Here is a 21,591-nt window from a genome sequence, read left to right as displayed (position 1 = left end):
AATTATGTGAACAATTGTGTGTTAACATAAAAAGACCCTTTAAATCTTCATCACCTTTGTCCTTATCCACTTTTCTATATATATTTTTGTAACATGATAATATGTAAATCTCCATTTTTTTATTAGAATCTATGTATGCCCATTTATAAATTAACCTAACCCTTCATTATAAAATAAAGACACCCCTAAGTGAACACATTCTACAGTGTGTTATACCATGTGTTGCATTAAGGCAGCCCATTCATTTTGAATTGGCAGCAAACGCATCTTAGTGGCCACAGATGGCTCATATTTGTGCTATGCTGTATACTAAAACTCTTGCACATTGTATTGAGCTGTATAGATATATTGGGGAGCTAACGAAAAGAAAAATGTAAGGCACCATCTATTGTGGGATACCAGTGGTTTACTACAAGACATAGTGTGAATGAGCCCTTACTGTCACGAACAGGAATATTATTGACTGTGTAGCACTCTAGAGCAGTGGTCTCCAAACTGTGGCCTGGGGGGCCAGAAGCGGTCCTTTGCTTTCTTTTATCTGGCTCTTGGGGCACTTTTCCTTCCACTGACACCAAGAATGTGCCACTATTTCTTCCACTGACACCAACAATCAGGCATTGTTATTTGCACTGATGCCAGCAATGACACCAACCATTGACACCAACTAATGGCCAGTATTCCTGCCACTGACACCAATTATGGGGCAATATTTGTGTCACTGACACCAACAGTAGTGTATGATTCCTCCTAGTGATACCAATGATGAGGCACTATTCCTGCTACTGACACCAATGATGGGGCACTGTTCCTGTCACTGACCCCAATGATGGGGCACTGTTCCTCCCACTGACAACAAAGATGTGGAACGATTCCTCCCATTGACACCAACAATGGGGCACTATTCCTCCCCCTAATATCAAAGATGTGGCACTGTTTACTCACACTGATGTCAGGCCATTTTCTACTTCCTTGGCCACACTCCGGCCCCCCTAAAGTCTGAAGTACAGTAAATTTGGCCCTTTGTTTAAATAATTTGGAGACCCCCTGATCTAGAGGATCAAACATGCACAAGCTCCTGCCATTTGACAAATTGATCAGATCAACAGTTACAGTTACACTTGGTATGGAAGAAAGCACATGCCACTCAGATGGATTTTGGTCTAAGTCACCAAAGCTAGACGTCCACTTTTAATGGCGATCTTCAGGAATGCCAGAATAAGTATACCACTGCCCAAAGCAGCCAGCCAAAACAGAATACTCACAATGCTATTGATGACAAAACATTGCAATTTGGAAGGTGGTAGTTGGGGCATGGTGGTGAACATCTAAACTAGATGGACCAAATAAAAAAACAATGATGTTTTATTGGAAACACGTGAGACTTACAACCCATTTTGTGGCTGCCACTGGCGTTTTCAGGAAGGTCACACAAAGCACTTGAAAGAATCAAAATGACAACATCACAGAGTGTACACAATTTACTATTAAAATGAGAAATTCACATTCACATGAACTGGATTATTACAGACAATATATGATTTTTTTAAGTAATCAGTTCTATCTCCACGCTTAATACTAACGAATCATTAGTGGTTGCAGATAATAAAAAAATAACATAAAAGACACTTCCATTTTGTTGATCACTATGTAATACGATTGAAGGAAAATCTTAAATGATTTATATACTTACCTTTTCTAGCACTGTCAGCACAAGAAAGACACCTCTAGGTAATTGCACTTTAGGTTCTTTTTCAGCATAGACACCCAAGTGTCCTGGTGTGCATTTTCTTACTTAGTCCATATGTCAGAAGGTTACCTCAGCCGTTCCTGTCTCACTATTAACCAGGGGAGGTGTCCATCGTCGTACGCCAATAGAGAAGTATAAGGGACAGGAAGATATGAGGCCTGGTTTTTGACCTATCAATCCAGGAGTTACATGCATATTAGAACAGTTGAGCATTCCCAGCACCCAAGGTTCTTACACTGACATTAAGTGCATGCATTCAGAGGGGCCTGCTATGTGCTGCCAGCACGAGATTAGGTAGATAGATCACTTCAGATTAGCTTGAAATCTGGGTCCATTTTGCCTGCTTGTGCTCATGAAAAAGGGTGTATAGAACTCCCAAAAAGTTACCTCTATGGTTCAACCATGGGTGTCCGCAGGACTTTTTTCAGGGGGGGGCATCATTTTAGGGTCACCCATGCACCGCCCATTTTCGACAATGCCATTATCACATTATCATGGTCAGAGACTGCAGACATAGTACAGTCCCTAGGATAAGTAATGGATAATGGCCAACAGGCCCTCTTACCAGACCCAGCAAGAATACAGCAAGGATCCCTCCGGCTGGATGATCGCTCACTCTGGGTTCCCCGGGGGCTTCTCTAGTTAGTAGTGTAGTGTGTCTGTACCCTGGTAGTGGCTCAGTCTTTCTCTCTCTGGTAGCGCTGGGCAGTGTGGCTCTCTCTGGTGGTGCTGGGCAGTGTAGCTCTCTCTCTGGTAGTGCTGGGCAGCGCAGCTCTCTCTCTGGCTTCCACCCAGCACACTCCTCGTTCTTTGCCCTGTAGCACTCTCTCCCTCAGCTTTTTTCCATGCTGCAGTCTCTCAATCTCTCTCTTGATCGAGCTGTAGCTTCCTCCCTGTGGAAAATGGGGCCATCAATCTTTGGGACTACAGGTCCCATGATGGTCTCCTCTCCTAGTCTCCTTTGATTGGCTCTCAGTTATGGCCAATAGGGAAGGAACGGAGCGGGCAGGAAGCTGGGCGGGGAACCTGGTGAGAGCCGCCATCTCTTCTCCCTGACAGGAGAAGGGGGGGGGGGGCGAGTGGGGGAAACCTTTGATAGTCCACAGCTCACCTTTCTCCTGTCACAGCGCCGCCGAGTTCTCTGCTGAACTGAGCAGGGAATAGAGCCCGATGTCACACTACACTGATGGGGGGGCTTGACAGCACCTTGATGGTGTCACCCCACTGGCGGGTAGCACCCAGATGTGGGCTGCCTGCACTCCGATATCAACACAACTGTGCTGAATTTAAGATGTGATCCCTAATTCTGGGGGGGGGGGGGGCACTAGACCCCCCCTAGCCCCTACCTGCGGATGCCCATGGGTTCATCATAAAAACAATAAGGGCGCTTTGACACTTTTTAAAAAGTGTTGACAAATGGCCCATACTCTCCAACCCCAAAACTTCCTATTGGATCTTACAGACCAATAGGCAGGAACAGGAGAGGTGGGTAAGATACCAACATTGCTAGGAAGTGCTAGAAAGTGCCAAAGTGTGCATATGAAAGTGTCTCGAAAAGTTATATAGAGAGGAGAGCATAACAAACAATTACAATTTTAGTATGACAGTAACAACATTTCCAGCAACAAAGCTCCAAAATTCTTGGAAAGGAGAGCTAATTATGGATTGTTAGGCAAAGGTGGCTTTCTGGTGGACTACAAGATGCCTGAGAGACATCTAGATGAAAAGGTAAATGTTACAATGAGTGGTCACTAACTGAAATAGGTGTCTCTTAATATTATATCTATTTTATTACTACACATTGCCTTATTTCTATCTGGGTGCAAAGGCTTTAGCCTTTGTCCCCAACCTCACGCCATATCTCTTGCCCTGTGTCAAATAGTTGTGGAAAGGATTGGCATTGTTCCGCGTTTCTGTTTGCGTGATTTTACCACGATTGTCACTAGACCAATTGCAGCAAAATCGCAGCGTGATCAGGGTGCCATTGAAAGTGACAGGGATCGCATGGACGTCCCTTGATTTGCTGTTATTTCGAAACGCAGGCAGAATTGCAGCGATTTCACTCGTGATTCGGAATGCCACGATGTAAATGGAGCCTTAAGGCGGGTTTCAAACCTACTGTTCTGTACTACTCATTACAGTATGTTTAAGGTGTGCTGGAACATGTGTCATTGTGTTATTATGTGCATATTTACATACATTTTACAGCCATTGATATGCATTACACCACACGCTGACACATATTAACATTCACTTCCATTGATTTTAATGGGGCCCTGAGTGTGTGTTAAAGTGAAAAGGAATATATAATCAATGACTCTCACAGAACAGTGTTGTTAACCCTCCGTTTGTTACTCTATCTTCATCTTAGCACATGAACAGAACTGTAATTCTGTAAGCACCAGAGGTAATGACCACAACACAGGCCATATATGTAAGTGCGCTTATCCTATTAACAGGGCAATTATCAATGTTACCAAAAACCTAGGCCTTCAATTTATGTCTATTTTTCTGAACGCATTAGTTAAAAGAGATAAATCTAAAACCATGTCACAGTTCCTGAGCATATAACAATTCAGTTATAATATAATGTAGGTGTTCTCAAACCCATTATAGGTAAATGGTGGTGGTTTGGGAGCACACGATGCTTTTTCGGGTATACAGGCTAAAGGATTGACACTACAAGAACTGAGTTCTTCTTCGGGTAAGAAATAGACAGCATCCTCTGAGTGAACCGATGGGTCTTCATCAAAGTAGTTATAAGGTCGGAGGAAGAATCCAACTGAATTTCCAGCTGTCACGGTGTTTGGGATGTCCTCTGAATGTGGAATGTGTAGGAACCCAGTTGTAATCCAAGCAACCAAATCCTGTGTATGAAAAAAATGTTTGTGTTTGAAATAGAAATGTATCTTGTTTATTGCTGTAACATAGGCATACAATATGTAATAGGGAAGATGTAGATGTTATAATTTCAGAAGGCAGTAAGCAAACACTTACTACTGAAGTCTTAGGACTGGTCATGCCTAGGGATGAACTCAAGTGTGTTCAGATCCTATTCCAAACCCACATGAGCAAGTCCACAAGGAAGCTGTCACTGTATTGGACCAATCAATCCCAAGGCATACTCTACCCTACACATATACTGTATATGTCCCTGGTAGATGAATAGCCCAGTATAGCTTCCTAGAGGGCTTGCTCAGTTGGGTTCGGACTAGGATCTGACCACGCCTGAACTCATCCCTAGTCGTGGCTTACATTAAACCTGTGCTTTTCCCCTACAAGTTCACTTCCATACTGCACCCCATAGATCCCCCATTTCCCAGCTTATTATACTCTCTTTTCACTTCCTTGCCACTCCGTTTATGAGAGAAATTAATGTCTGGAGGACACAAAGAAGGTCCAAACTTGAGCTTACACACGACTCATCACACCCCCATGTTATACTGTCAAGCACCATTCCCATCATTTGTGAAAGAAGAATGAACCATATGGCCTTCATAGCTGTGAGAACCCGAGTACACCACTTCCTTTCTGTTTCTGTCAGATGAATGTATGGAAAAGGAACAAAATATAACTTTTGCGCAAACCAATCAAAAAAGGCTTATTGCAATTTTTATTACCAAAAATATGTAGAAGAATACATATTGGCCTAAACTGAGGAAAAAAATTAGCTTTTTTAAAAAAAAATTATGGATATTTATTGTAGCAAAAAGTACAAAATATTGTGTTTTTGTCTATAGAGCAAAAAATAAAAATCGCAGAGATGATCAAATACCACCAAAAGAAAGCTCTATTTGTGGGAAAAAAAGGACATCAATTTTGTTTGAGTACAACGTTGCATGACCGGGCAATTGTCAGTTAAATCGATGCAGTGACGTATAGCAAAAAATGGCCTTGTCATTGAGCAGCCAAATCCTTCCGGGGCTGAAGTGGTTAAAGAGAGATATCCAATTGACCCAAAAATGGGTGGTGTTTGTGACGCCACTGCGATCCTTATCCATGGATTTGATGTTTATACCTATTTAGAAGTGGACCTATGTAAGCGTACATCTATCTTTTAAATAAATCCAATTCTCCGTGTACATCCCCTCCGGTAACAGCCAATACGGTCTCTTCTCCTCTCAGCCAATTGAATGAATGAAATACTTGTATCGCGCACAATGCGAACTCAATCGCCTCTAAGCTCAATTGGGTCTCAGGACCCACTCCCTGATTGGCTGGGAGGAGAAGCAGGAAAATAATAGTGAATATTAATTTGCTATTGTCACACAACTGGGTGGGCTCAGGGTGCAGTGTTCTGCGCCCGAGCCCACCCTTTTTTTAATCCAATTAGAGCCTCAGACTCTAATCATGTGCTTCCAAAAAAAAAAGTGTTGGATACGGTTGGAGTGATTTCCTGTAACTGCGTGTTTGACTAACTGCGTGTTAGATACTTGCAGTATATGAGTCCACATTTTGTGGCTTTACACATTGGTGGTGGACCACAAATTGATGGTGGAGATTTCCGATATTCTATTCCCTCACCGGTTACACCAATCCAATCTTTTATGGGACTCATCTTTTCACAACAAGACTACTAGACTATTGATTTTAATTGATTTTTAATATCTATGAATTTTTCATCTGCATTTTACTATTGTTTGATTATCACATTTGGACCACCATAGACATTTCACATTGATTGGAGTGGTTTATTTCATAACTTTGTGGTACCGAGAGCAATGTCTCAGAACCAGTAGGCAATATTAGTTTTTGCTTTATGTATGTTTTTTATGCTTTTTATTGTTTATTCATGTGTATGCACTATATGTCTAGTGAAGTGCCAGCAGCTACATATATTCTCTAAGCACAGGTCTATTACACTCTTTTACTAGTGGTACAGAATTGACATACGTACCTCCTATTGATATTGTATTATTAAACTGAGTATGTTTAGCTGTGTTTTTGCCACCTGCCAACCACCCCTCCTTAAGCTGCAATAGGTAGTAGACGGGGTGGTTACATGCTTCGCACCCATGGCAAAGTTGACTCCCCAAGCACAACTTCTAAATGAGGCCTTACACCTTTTATGATTTTTTTTAAACAATTGGTTAAAATGTTATTTTTTTTAATTTTGAGGGGTCCTGATGTCTCACTTTTGAGATAGAGAATGTTCCTCAATCCCTTTCTCTGCAGACTCTAAATGAATGCAGGAGGCTCTATACAGAGGTCCCTGTTCATTCATAAGCAGAAGCATGGTAAATAATGTTTACTATGCTTTTGTTATAAATGAACACAGTGAGCGATCAGTAACAATCTCTCACTGTGTTTATTCAGAAAAGGAAGTGGCCTGTAATTTACATATTTACCGGCCCCTTCTTCTTTCAAGACTGAAATATCCACTTGCGTGCCTGCAGCAGCTGCTGGCGAGAGGCACAGAAGGGGAATCTAGTAGTGCTGGGGGGGCACACAAGGGGGCCTGGGCATCAGGAAGAAGTGGATGGTAGACAGGATGGAGCGAATATTGAGGTAGAGGAAGAGGGGGGCAATTACAAGAACCAATCTCCTGTGTGTCTCTGACTGCTGCCGCTGGAAGCCCTGGGTGGAGGGAGAGGAGGAGAAACTGGTTTTCAGTGGCTGCAACCAAAGACACACAGGAGATTGTAATTGCCCCCCTCTTCCTCCACCACAATGATCGCTCCTTCCTGTCCACCATCTGCTTCTTTCTCCTTCACCCCCCTATATCTGCGACCCTGCTGTCGGTACACACAGTGACTCTTTACTCTGCTTTTAATGCCTGTCACATGGAGTGAAGAGTAGTGCTGCCAAAAGCATACCTCCCAACTGTCCCTGATTTGGAGGGACTGTCCCTGATTTGGAGCGATGTCCCTCTGTCCTTCTTTCCTCCTCATTTGTCCCTCATTGTCCCTCAGTTGTATATAAAATGCACTTTTTATCTTTCAAAAAGTATTCCCCAATGCTAAAATTCTGCATTTGTAAATATTATAAGCCAATATAAAGGAATAGTAGTGTTAAAAAAAAGTCCCTTGTGGATTTTATTAACCTTTTCTTGGGTTAATTCTCCTTTAAGGGGGTGTGGCAGGGGGCGTGCCCTATGCCTACATACGTTTGCTAGTAGGTGTCCCTCATTCCCATCATAAAATGTTGGGAGGTATGCAAAAGTGTGTTAGGACTACAAACCCCTCATTGTCAGGGCAGGACTTACCATTGGGCTTGACTGGGCTCAAGCCCATGGGCCCCACCCATTAGAGGGCCACACGGGCCTTGCCGAGATACATAGCCGAGTGTACTCGGCTCCGCTCCGCTTACAGTCACGCCCAGTCCCGCTCTATGATGGACATAACACAGGGACTGGGCTTGACTGTGAGCCGAGCCGAGTACATTCGGCTACTCTCGGCTCCGCTCGGGACTGCAAGAGGACCCGAGAGCCACTGTAAGGATATATTCGGCGACCCATCGCAGTTTGCTACGAAAGTGACATTCCTTCTCCGCCATCTTGCTACACCCCACACTCGTCCACAGTAAGGATACAATAAGAAGGGGTAAAGCGGACATGTTGTTACACCCACTGGAGTTTTGCATTTTAGACGTATTTATAACATTAAGGTTAGTATATAGTGAAATACAGGACTTACAACTCCGTCTGACTACTTAGATGTTGAATTTTAAAAGCAGCAAACATCTGTCAGATTAGCAAACCTGTGAGATGGGCAGGGTTGCCGCTGCTTTTAAAATTCAAGATCTAAGTAGTCAGACGGAGTTATAAGTCCTGTATTTCACTATATAAATTGACTTTACTGTTATAAATACATTTAAAATGCAAAACTCCGGTGGGTGTAACAACATGTCCACTTTACCCCTTCTTAGTGTATCCTTACTGTGGACGAGTGTACCAAGATGGTGGCAACGGAACGCCACTTCTGTAGCAAACTGTGATGGGTCGCCGAATATCTCGTTACACCGCCAAGAGGACCCGAGAGCCGCCGAGATACACAGGACTCTATATTTTGGCGGTGCCATTTTTAAACTTCAAGACTGCAATGACAAGGCTGCAAATGACACTGGACAAGGCTGCAGATGGATGGGCAAGGCTGCAGTAATGGGCATTTAAATGTTTTTTCCTTAAACTTCCCTCCTAAAAGTTTTTTTCCTTAAAATTCCCTCCTAAACTTGGGGAACGTGTTATACTCTGATAAATACGGTAATGTATGGAAGGTAGGGCCCGAAAGTGACTCAAGCCCAGGGGCCCCCACCACCCTAAGTCCTGCCCTGCTCATTGTCATAACGTGGTGGGTGTTCTGTAGGCTGATAACATTATTTGAGGCTTCAATTTAGTTCACAGGAATTAAAAAGGACATTTTTAAAAAGGCATTCATGCCAGAATCAACATATTTTTTCTGTACTTGTAAAACACGTGTTTTTGTCCATAAAAAAAGGTAAACTAGTGCAGCCATCCCATCTAAGGACTGGTAAGCAGCAATATGTTACATCTTTGCTCTAGGGTTTGAGTGTACTGTAAGGCCAGGTTCACATATGTGCGGCCACGGTTACCAGCATGGATTCTGGTGCGTTCCTGTTCATCAGTTCAGTGCGAATCCCCAAAACACCCCTACCAATATGTGGGGGCTCTTCTTTGCCCACATAGCCACATTATAAGCTTACCAAGTTCTGCGTGGTGATTACTTCCTCACAGTCCATTGCCACTTCCAGTAACACATTGCATTGCTTTGCAGGCTGATTTATCTTTATTATTTTTTGTAGAAGGTGATGAACCGCAAATTACAAAATTATCAAAATTTGAATGTTGTAACACATAAAATCAATCACACTCCAAAATTATGATACTATTAACCTCTTCGGCTCCAGAAGATTTACCCCCCCCCCCCTTCCTGACTGGGCCATTTTTTGCGATATGGCACTGTGTTGTTTTAACTGACAATTGCGCGGTCATGCCACGCTGTGCCCAAATAAAATCGATGTCTTTTTTTTTCCCACAAATAGAGCTTTCTTTGGGTGGTATTTGATCACCTCAGTGGTTTTTATTTTTTGCGCTATAAATAAAAAAAAAGCCACAATTTTGAAAAAAAAAACAATATTTTCAAATTTTTTCATCAATGTAGGCCAATATGTATTCTGCTACATACTTTTGGTAAAAATATCCCAATAAGCGTATATTCATTGGTTTTCACAAAAGTTATATTGTCTACAAACTATGGGATAGATTTATGGAATTTACATAAAAAATAATATTTTTTTACTAGTAATGGCGGCGATCATTGATTTTTAGCAGGACTGCGAAATTGCGATGGACAAATCGGACACATTACGCCTCGTACACACAATCTGAAAATTGGACAACAGGTCTTTCGTTTTTTTTTTTTTCATGCTAGTCGTATATCAAACCTGAAGAGTTTCCTAAAGTTGCGAAAATCATGTGTTGTAGTGTATGTGTACTGTGTTTTCGGACGACAACTCTACTGTACTGATCTGGTATCTGGATGAACTGTCGTAATTGGTTATCGAAAGCTCTGTACTAAGGATCCGATTATCTTATGATCGTACGAAAGCTTAGAAAGCGGTATTTTTCGGATGATTTTTGGATCGTATGTGACGCTTTTTTGGGTCCAGTGACAATAATACAGTGATTAGTGTTAAAAAAAATACACTGTATCCAGGGGTCAAGTCCTGGGTAAAAAAGTGTGGGAACTCCCACCCTCGATCCACTCCCCCACCAAAAAAAAAAAAATGATACGCTCATATGCACGAACGCTTCAAAAGTGGTATTTTTCATCCAATTTTTGTATTGTGTGTATGAAGCTTAACTGTTAGTACATAAAAAAAACAATCCTCAATAAACATAAATACGGTCATTCTCTGAATAATCAGCATTCATTCAATTGTGCTTCCATGCAAATGTGAACATCATGTTCTGATCTTTATTGGGGAATTTTATTTTGTATATAGAGTGTTTATGTGGTGAGTTTACACTTTTCATTGAACAGAGTTTGGATAACACAGGGTTAAACGGAAAAGGTCATAAATGAACTGCACATTATCTGAACAGAATGCTTGGGGAGATAGTGATGTGTTCCTGCTTAGGAGATGTATGTTAGCTTGGGGGGGGCTGCAAACTCTGCAGGGCTCCAACAAACTCGCTGCTATTCCAACCCTTCACATTTTTTCACATAAACCTCCCTCCTGGCATTAAACTTTGCCAGGTATTGTGCTCAGCTTACCACCCCAAACTGATGTTCCTCCCTCAGCTCATCTCTCTCTCTGCATATCCTGTGAGCAGAATAGCTGATCTACCCATCAGCTAGACCTAGACCTGTTTTACCCGTCAGCTAGCTGTGATTGACAGGTAGATCAAAGTGGAAGCTGTCATGGGGCCCCCTACTAGCAATGCCTGAATGGTTAGGTATGTGGCACCTACTATTGTGAGCTGTGTCAGCAGCTGCTGGTGTAGCACCTGCCACACAGCTACATACTTCAAAGTCTTGCAGGACACGGCTGCTAACGGGAACTGAGTTCCTGTTGTGGAAAAAGTACAGGAACTCCGTTCCCATGCATTGCCGCAGGACTTGAGCCCTGACTGTATCACTGTACTAATGACGCTGGCAGGGAATAGGTTAACATCGGGGGCAATAAAAGAGTTAAATGTGTTACTAGGGAGTGCTTGCTAACCTTGGAGGAGGTGCTTTGACTGGGGGAAGACAGAGATATGTGTTCCTGCTTAGCAGAAACATAAGATCTCCATCTTCCCCTCTGACAGAATGGATATCTGCCTTTTTTGCATAGGCAGCCTGCCTCGGGGACCACCAGACCCAACGCACATGCACGCCCTCGACCCGATGAAAGAAATCACGTACAGGTACATGATTTTGCACTGGAGGGCCACCCTGCTGCAGTATATATGCATTGGAGGGGGGCGGTCCTGAAGCAGTTAAAATGCCAAGCTACAGATGTGCTCCTAGGAAAACTTCACTTCGCAAAATCAGCTTACACCAAAAGCATTAACAAGCGTTGTCATCATATGGATATTACATATGTCCGTCCAAAGATCTTTGGTCAGGGCACGTAGATCCTTCTCATCTCAATCATCAACTCACCCAGTTTTACTTCCCCTAATTTTTATGAAGCATGAATGTTATTTTCCACGTATACAAAGAGTAACTTTATTTTCTGTATTTAGACTCAGCACAGGATACAAGATAATGTTCTTGGCGCTTGCATCCCGTACTGATTACGAATGAAGGAAAGGAGTTCGACCTTTTTCTTGTATATTATGCTGATTTGGAATAATGCAAACCTTGAGCTTTATAATAAATCGTGTTCTGATTTGGAATATAGAACATAAATTGCAATCTTCTCTTATTCTTTGTTGGATGTTGTCAGGTCTGGGATAGAGACTACACCAGCATCTACACCTTGAGTCACCTCTGGGCTGGCTAGGTATAGACAGACCCGGAGCAGGTGATATGTCACCTACTCATTATGTGGCTGCCCACTTAACAGGTTTATTACAAGCAGATGATAATAATTTTGAGACATCTTGCAAGGATTGTGCTCAGCTGCATAGATACCTGTCTACATACATACCATTGAAGCATCTGGTATATTTTTCATTTTATTCCACATTCTAAATTCAGTAACTTATAAATAGTGTACAGTCCTTTTCGGAGTGAATTTGTATTATCTCATCAAAAACTCACCTCATCCTTAATGTTTTCGTTATTAATATATTTTGAGAATGCCAGTGATGGTGACCATGGATCATTTTGGTTGTAGATGCTGCTGCTCTGCTGCTCGTTGTCTTTGTATTTGGTAACAGCCAACTTGTATCTAAAAGATATACATATGAACAATTAAAAAAAAAAAAAAAAAAAAAAAAGGAGATTTTGTTTTAAAAAAAATAATAATAATTTGTGAGGGGGAGATGGTAATTTGGGGTTTTCATTATTTTGAGGCTTTTTTTGTTTCTTATGTTGCTAGGTCCTTTTTTTTAGGCCAAGCTGCTTTTTTTGTTGCAAGTATTTCCTCTAAAAACAATGGCCTTTTATTTCGGGGATAGGGGTCTAGGGGTCTTGGGGTCACATTTTTTTTTGTTTTTTTATTTTCAATTTATATTCATAAGGCCTTTTTTAAGTTTGTGGTGTTCAAAGTGTAACTGTGATTCGTTACTAGAGATGGGCTTGGGCGTGTTCGAAATCTCACGTGCCCTATCCTGCCAGGAAGCCAACACTGCACAGAGCAAATCACAAGCAGTGAGATATTTTCCAATCTGTGTAGCTGCGGACCGGAAAATGTCTCACTGCCTGTGATTAGCGCTGTGCAGTGTCGGCTTCCTGGCAGGATTGGGCACGTGATATTTTGAACGCGCCCGAGCCCATCTCTATTTGTTACTTACCATCTGTACTTGGAGCTGCCCTTTATTCACATCTGCATCATTTGAATTAAAACAAGAACCCTGCAAGAACAGCGTGCTCTCAACTCACCTTAGATTATATCAGTCACATACACCACACTCCCTATCTCCATAGTCAAATTATAAGTTAGGCATACAAAAGTTAGGCCTACTATGCATGCTTAAAACTGTTCTTCACAGAAAAAATTTAGAAAAATTTCAGGCACAGCAAACTATACAAGTTCAGCATGTAATAAGTGAGAGCAGCCTCCTCCTAACTCCATCCAGGTCATGCACCCTAACAGGTTTCGTCCCACCCATGGGGCTTAGTCATGGAGGTAAGTTTAACCCCAAGCTGGTTCATGCTTTTGACTGTATACTGCATAGGCTGATCTAATTCTCTGAGTTTGTAATTTCTCCACATGCTGAATACCAGGGTATCAACAGTATACTACTAGTATAGGGGTAAGGTTAGGTCCATTATGTTTATGTAATTTGGTAGATCTGTTTCTCTATTTTGCCATTGCAGTACTAAGGTGTAGTGCCGGGTAGACCATTGCTTGAATGGGTCACATTTTTCCACTTGTGATAGGTGCGAGTAGCAGGTATTTCTTTGGGGGGGGGGGGGGTCTTGTGGGGTGGCTTATAAGCTGATACACAGATCAGAGAGGTATGATAGCCACAGGATACATATGACATTTGTCTATGGAACTTGATGGTCTTTTTAGCTTCTGCAAGATTTCCCAACTACCGGAGAAAAGTTCTGCATATCTTCCAGGAGACATAATTGGAGTACAGTGTGAGACCGCTTCTCCTTTATTGATGGATGCCGTTTTTACACACATTCTGTTCTGGAGCAGGAGTACTTACTGTTTCCTGGTAATATCCTGATTGGAGATACAGTTTACTACACGCTCTTTACCCCTGCAGGGGTTGGGGCCTCTGGTGAGTGCACATACTTGAGGGGGAGCAGGAGAAGTCACTTTATATTGATACACTTGGTCCCTTTATTTCATGCACAAGAAGTCACTTTATTTTATGCACAGAAGAGGACATTAAGTCGCAATACCTGGAAATCAGCACAAGTCACTTTCATGAAAATATGAATATGGGACATTGAACAATTTCTTATTATATATTGGTTTATGGACTTCTGTCATCTATACACAGTGATACATACATACTTTTTTTTATGATGAACTGCTCACGGATTTTTATTATTAATTATTCACACTTGTCATTTTATCTTGCAACTTAGGATTCACTTTATTTTATCAACTATTGGTCATTGCATACCCTATGTATATGCATTATATTTGATGTGGTGAGAGAGTGGTTTTTCACTTACCATTAGATTTTCATCATACTGTTCAAAATTTGCACCTTATATTGTTTTAAATTAGATACATTACCATTACCAACTCATTAGATTTTCATAGTGGTGCAAGATTTATTTACTTCCTTGCCTTATACCCTCACCATGTTTGGGGGATAGTCAATTACACTTATTATTAGCAGCGCCAACATTGGCGTTTCTTATTACACAAGTTAAACTGAATTGGACTCAGGACAGAGCCCTGGGGCACCCCACTCACAACTCTAGACCATTCAAAAAATATGCTATTAATCAACACCCTCTGGATACACTATAGAAACCAGTTTTCTGTCCAGGTATATATAATATCATTAGTGCCAAAAGACCTCAATCTGTAAATTAAGCATTTTTTGGGGTACTGTTAATGCCTTAGCAAAATCTAGATACTATACGTCCATAGGCCTTCCTCTATCCAAATTTTTGCTCACCTACTCATAGAATGTTAAAAGGTTGGTCTGATAAAGGTCTTTCATAATTCCATGTTGGTTACTACAAATATTAAGATTTTCACTGGCAAACTCTTGGATATGGCCATTTATCTTTACTTCCAATAGTTTACATTCTTTTAATGTTAGGCTGACTGGTCTGTAATTTCCAGGTATACAGCTTGGTCCTTTTTTCAATATTGGTACCACGTTTGCTTTTCAATAATCTGCTGGTACCATTCCAATCAGTACACTAACCTTTAAAAGTAGGAATAATGGTCTGACTATAAAATGGGTAAATTCAATTAGAACTCTTTCGTGTAAGCCTTCTGGTCATAGTGATTTGTTCACATTAGGTTTTCTAGTCTTTTTTGAACACTGGTATCTGTCAGCCAAGTGGGTACAGTCAATATAATGTTATAAATAATATTGCCTTGCTTACTATACACCTCCTTTTTGCTTGTATATACTGAAGAGAAGAATGTATTTAATACGGTTGTCTTCCCCCTGTTGCTTTTGACTAACTCCCCTGATCATCCTTCACTGGGCCAATATTTCTTGATCTAGCCTTCTTACTATTAATATAATTGAAAGAATGTGGGGGATTTTTTTTACTCTCATCACCTCAGCAACAGGTCTCTCATAAACAATTAATTAATTAGCTGCCCTGATATCGCTTTCACATTTATTACTGCATTCTTTGTGGTTTTGGAATGCCGATGATGATCCTTCATTATTATATTTTTAAAGGGCATTTTTTTCTCATTAATATGCCTTTTTACATTATTAGTTAGTGACCCAGGTTTGATATTTTTTCTTTTATATTTGTTGCCAAGTGGAATGCATTGATGAATGCCATTGTTTAATATGTCCTTAAAGCACTCCCACTTCTCTTCAGTATTCTTTGTTGCAAGAATGTGATGTTTTTACAGCCCCCCCAAACACAAGTTTAAAGGAGCCCTCCATCTGCTGAAGATCTTACATTTGTGTCAGATAATGGATAGGTGAACCATGAGCAGTAACCTCCAACAATTATAAATATCTAAACATAGTGAGCCAATTCACAAAAGACTTTCAGAGAAAACCAGTGGTGAAATGCAATGGGGGTTATTTATGAAAGACAAATCCACTTTGCAAAGTGCACTTGAAATTGCACTGAAAGTGCACTCGTTGTAAATCTGAGGGGTAGATCTGAAATGAGGGGAAGCTCTGCTGATTTTATTATCCAATCATGTGCAAGCTAAAGCGACTGCACTTCCAAGTGCACTTTTAGTGCAATTTCAAGTGCACTTTGCACTTGTAGTTTGCACTTGTAGTGCAAAGTGGATTTGCCTTTAGTAAATAACCCCTTAATATGTCTAGTGAAACTAAACTGAACTGTCAGGATATGCTGTATGTTGTTTTGATGACAAAAGCAGTCATTCATTTTCCACTTCAGAGTTCTTTGCCATGTTTAATCTAAAAGGAGAATTACTTTCCAGAGTGCTGTACACTGTGCTAAATTATAAAAAATATGTGGTCCTTTTTTAACAAATAAAGTGCAACATTTATCATAATGTGCCTAAATAAATAAATATAGCACAGATGTAACAACAAAATAATTTAACCTGTATGCTAACCAGGGCTTGACAAATTTCTTTAGAATCTAGGAGTCAGCTGAACAAGTTCGGAGCCAGTTTTTTAAATCAGCTGCCCAGCACCCAGAACTGCATGTTCGGGGCGTCAGGCAATAAGAATTGCACACACCTGATGCCATGCAAAAAAAGACTGAATGTTTAAAATTAAAAAAAACTTTTTGGTTTGTTATCAGATTTTGCAAATAATTTATTTTTCTCCTTCTCCTGGCTGCAGACTTCTATGAGATGTTCTTCCTCGTCCATGTGAAGGGGCCGGCCAGTAGCTCAGAGGCAGGACACGGCTGCAAACGGGAACGGCATTCCTGCTGTGGAAAAACTACAGGAATGCTGTTCTCAAAGGACTCGAGACCTACTTGTAATGAACTCTCAGCTACATCCTCACTCAGGGTCTCTGGATACCCATCCCTAGAAAGTTCTTGACTGCCAACTTGGGTGAAGTTTTTCTATTCGTCTTTTGGAATTTGCAGTATATAGTCTGCAACAGTGTAAAGCAGTGTTAAAAAAAAATTTCTGGGTTGGATATAGAGGAACAAAATGGCTGAAATAGTTATGTTTCCAGGACAAAATAATGCTTCAGATGGCCACATGTCTGAGGTCCAAGAACTAGGTCATATGATCTTTGCTGATGAAGATAAGATGAAGAATTGCCTGATTCTCTTCTCAAACCATGCTTATCCTTTGAAGAGAATCTGTCTAACAATAATGAGGATATTTGCCAGACACCACGGATATCCTTATTATTGTTAGCCCTTGTACACACGGTCGGACATTCCGATGGACAATTTCAGATAGGACCGTGTTGTCGGATAATCCGACAGTGTGTGGGCTCCATCGGACTGTTTCCGTCGGAGTATCCGACGGACCAAGTTTTCCAGCTGGGCTATAAAATTTTCCGACAACATGATCCGATCGGACTTTGTCCGATCATGTGTAGAGAATTCAGATCGGACAAAGTACCACGCATGCTCAGATCAAATTCCTAGACCAAAGCTATTGGCTACTAGCCTGAACGTAGTCCCATCCTAACGAAATAACGTCATCACGTTAAGTACGATCGGATTTTCTGACAACTTTTTCCGACTGTGTGTATGCAACAGTTTCGGACAAAATCCGACGGATTTGGCTGTCGGAATGTCCGACCGTGTGTACAAGGGCTTAGATAGATTCTCTTTAAAGGATAAGCATGGTTTGAGAAGAGAATCAGGCAATTCTTATCTACACACGATCAGAATTTCCATTAACAAATGTTCGATGTGAGCTTCTTGTCGGAAATTCTGACCGTGTGTATGCTCCATCGGACATTTGCTGTTGGAATTTCCGCCAACAAATGTTTGAGAGCTGGTTCTCAAATTTTCCCGACAACAAAACTTGTCGGAAATTCTGAGTGTGTGCACACAAGTCCGACACACAAAAGTTCACGCATGCTCGGAATCAAGCAGAAGAGCTGCACTGGTTATTAAACTTAATTTTTCTTGACTAGTTGTACGTGTTGTACGTCACCGCGTTCTTGGCGATCGGAATTTTCGGCAACATTTGTGCAACTATGTGTATGCAAGACAAGTTTGAGCCAACATCCATCAGAAAAAAATCAATGGTTTTGTTGTCGGAATGTTTGATCGTCTGTACATGGCATTAGTCTTATCCTCATCAGCAAAGATCATATGAGCCAGTTCATGGACCTCAGACATGTGGCCATCTGAAGTAATATCTTGTCCAGGAAACATAACTATTTCATCCATTTTGTTCCTCTACATCCAACCCAGAAAAAACTGTTAACACTGCTTTACACTATATACTCCAAATTCCAAAAGATGAATAGAAAAACTTCACCCTATCGGCAGCCAGGAGCTTTCTGGGGACATGTATCCAGAGACCCTTAGTGAGGATTTAGCAGAGAGATCATTACAATTGGCACAGACAGACTCCTCTCCCTCTGCCCCTACTCACACACACACACACACACTGCTTCAGCTCCTACATTTCGCCCGATCGGCTCCTGGCAGAGAGATCATTACAATTGGCACAGACAGACTCCTCTCCCAGTGCTCCTACTCATACACACTGCTTCAGCTCCTCCGTTTTGCCTGCTCGGCTCCTGGTGCGGTGTGGTGCTGTGGCAGGAATACACCATGACATCATAGAGTCATCACTCACCTCCTGACCTATAGGTGCGCCGCACTTGCACAGCCTCTGCCAGACCCGCCCCCGAGCTCCACAGGCCCAATACAGGATCGAATGGTGGTTGCTAATGGAAATGGTGTCCCTCCTGTGGAATAAGTGCAGGAACATCGTTCCCATGTATTGCTGCAGAACTCAAGCTCTGGTGCAAACATACATGCGTTTGCTAGATGCGTGGGCTTGCCAATAAGAAATAATGGGATCCACATGTGACTGCAAAAGGCAGCACATTTTTGTGCATTAATACTTGCGATATGGCACGTGTTACCTCCCTGCACCTGGTTTGAACAAGCCCCAAATGTAGTCTGTGAGGCAAAGTTCAGTGATCTTGGGCTTTAACTCCTCCAAATTCCCCCTTCTAGCACAAACCCACCAGAAATGTGTTTTTCCTAACAAACCCCCCTCTCAAATTCCCCTCCTAGAACAAATCCGCCACCAAATCCACCCTCTTAGCACAACCCTCCCAAATTCCTCCTCCAGCACAAACTCCCTAAAATCACCCCTCCTAGCACAAATTCCCCACCAAATGCACCATCCTAGCACAAGCCCACCCAAATCACCCCTCCTAGAACAAATACACCACAAAATCCCCCTACCTAACTCAAACCCCCTAAAATAATCCCTCCTAGCACAAATACTCCCTCAAATCCCCCCTCCTAGCACAAATCCTCCACCAAATCCACCCTTCTATCACAACCCTCCCAAATTCCTCCTTCTAGCACAAACCCACTAACATCACCCCTCCTAGCACAAATCCACCACAAAATCCCCCTACCTAGCACAACCCACCCCTCCCCTCAAATCACCCCTCCTAGCACAAATCCCCCCACCTAGCACAAATTCTCCACCAAATCACCCCTCCTAGCACAAATCCCCCCTTTTAGTACAAATCCCATACCAAATCCACCCTCCTAGCACGCCCCCCCCCCCCAATTCCTCCTCCTAGCACAAATCCCCATCCGCCACGTTCTTAAAAACCGATGACCCACACAGCTTTATGCTTTGCCAGCAATGGTACACATAGCTGCAGGGAGTATTAGAGAGCCCTATGGACTGCACACGAGTTAACACAAGTAGCACTCAGACCAGGATGTGGCCATGGCACCCCATAGGACTCTTTGTGTCACCCCGTTTGAAAAACTCTGCTCTAGACCACTGACCTCTGCACACACCATTTTTTATTGTTCTGTAGATTGCAAAGTTGTTGAGACTATGGCACTATGTAGTCTCTGAGTTATATTACATTTTACAGTTGTATGTTATATACTACAGTTTATTCCCTTTTGTGTGACTACTGCAGTCTGTGCACTATGCTGTACATTACATACTCCACAATGCTGCAGGGTTTTCCCTTGTACCACAAAATATATTCCCCAAACTGTATGCTTGGTTGTACCTCCCCATCACTCCACTCTCTATGCATTACCGTACACACTGTAAATGGGACCATTGCGTTTTGTAAGCTGCACAGAGTGTCTACTGGACAAAAAATTGCTGCAACCTCCTGACAGACCTTTTAATAAAAATGATGGTAGCCGAGGATAATTTGGCAAATAACTTAAATACAGAGAAGGTGTTATTATTCCTGTAGGCATTCAACAAATGACAGCTAAGAATACATTTACTGCAATATATTTTATACTTTACCACACGTAGTACACTTACTTTGCCCAGCTCATTGAATCGTGTAATTTGCTCTTCTCTGGTAGATAGTCCCCTGCAAAGCTGACTATCTGGATCCTATAGCCACGATTGTGGTTCCATTTATTCTTCTGCTTGCTGGCAAACTGGATATATCGTGGCATTGGTCCATGCAAGGTAAATGCTGTCTGATCTTCAGTTTCAAGTACTTTCTTGGTAAGCTTTGTTTGGTCCAACTTCCATTCAGGATTCCAAGGAGCAGCCACATCCTGAAACTCCATGTCAAGGGCCACCACAGAATTATTTATTCCTGTAAATAATAATAAATATTTTTTTTAAAATATGAATGTGTGAAAAGGAACATAAGGCACACATCTCTGCAAACCCAGTGCAAGGAAGTGTGTGACAGCCTCAGCCCTGGGCTACGACCAGGCTGTACCCCCAACCCGTTTCACTCCACCCCGTAAAGCTTAATCATGGGGATCATCATAATTATCCACTTGCTGCCAAATCACATGGTACATCATTTGGCTTCAATTGATTATACCCCAGTACTGTTTTTTAGAGCCGACGGTCGGCTCTCCTGTAATAACAACCAGAGTGGCTAAGCAGTCGCTCGGTTATTATTACAAGCGGCAGAAGAGGAGTTCCCCCCTTCCCAGCCACGTGGGACTCTCCCGTCCCACCCGAGACAACCAGCAGCACGTCCGCCAGCTGGCCGGAGAACTGAAGAAATGGTCAACTGGAGTCTTAAAGGCACCAATTTTTGAAAATCAAAAGTATTCAAAAACACCAATCTTGGTGTTTTGAATGCTTTCAAGTGCAAAGGAGGGATTTGGGGTCTTACAGACCCCAGATCCCTCCATAAAGAGTACCTGTCACATGCCTATAGCTGTCACATGGAATTTTACATTCCCTGTGACAGTAATAAAAGTGATTAAATAAACAATACAATAAAACAGAATAACAATAAAATTAAATAATATAAATCAATTATTAATTTTTTTTTTTTAAAGTTCCCCCGTCTCCGCCATGCTAGAGAAAAGGCGGACATGTGTGTCGGCTCCAAACGCATGCAAACCACGATCGTCCCACACATGTGAGGTACAGTGCCTTGGAAAAGTATTCATACCCCTTGCAATTTTCCACATTTTGTCATGTTACAACCAAAAACATGAATGTAT

At 41.9% G+C, this 21,591-nt stretch overlaps 1 protein-coding gene across 2 annotated transcripts in view; it reads right to left on the bottom strand.

The window, feature by feature from the left end:
• Positions 1-1,463: 1,463 nt before the first annotated feature.
• LOC143935728 (amine oxidase [copper-containing] 3-like) overlaps positions 1,464-21,591 on the bottom strand; it is a 36,478-nt gene continuing 16,350 nt past the window's right edge. Inside the window, exons 2-5 of one of the 2 annotated variants that reach the window (XR_013263578.1) lie at positions 20,432-20,717; positions 12,460-12,589; positions 2,167-4,614; positions 1,464-2,119 (exon numbers count right to left, since the gene is read on the bottom strand). Coding sequence is in view for 1 of the 2 variants with exons in the window: in XM_077459811.1 (XP_077315937.1) it covers positions 4,327-4,614; positions 12,460-12,589; positions 20,432-20,717 (704 nt within the window). In the remaining variant the exon portion in view is untranslated. Of the gene's footprint in view, positions 4,615-12,459; positions 12,590-20,431; positions 20,718-21,591 lie in introns of both variants that reach the window. The other variant, XM_077459811.1, reaches the window with a different exon arrangement.

This window comes from Lithobates pipiens, unplaced genomic scaffold, assembly GCF_037356315.1.
Source record: "Lithobates pipiens isolate NorthernLeopardFrog02 unplaced genomic scaffold, aLitPip1_a1.2 Scaffold_28, whole genome shotgun sequence".
Lineage (NCBI taxonomy): Eukaryota > Metazoa > Chordata > Amphibia > Anura > Ranidae > Lithobates > Lithobates pipiens.
The sequence above is the reverse complement of the archived record's forward strand: the minus strand, read 5'-3'. Positions and strand labels throughout refer to the sequence as shown.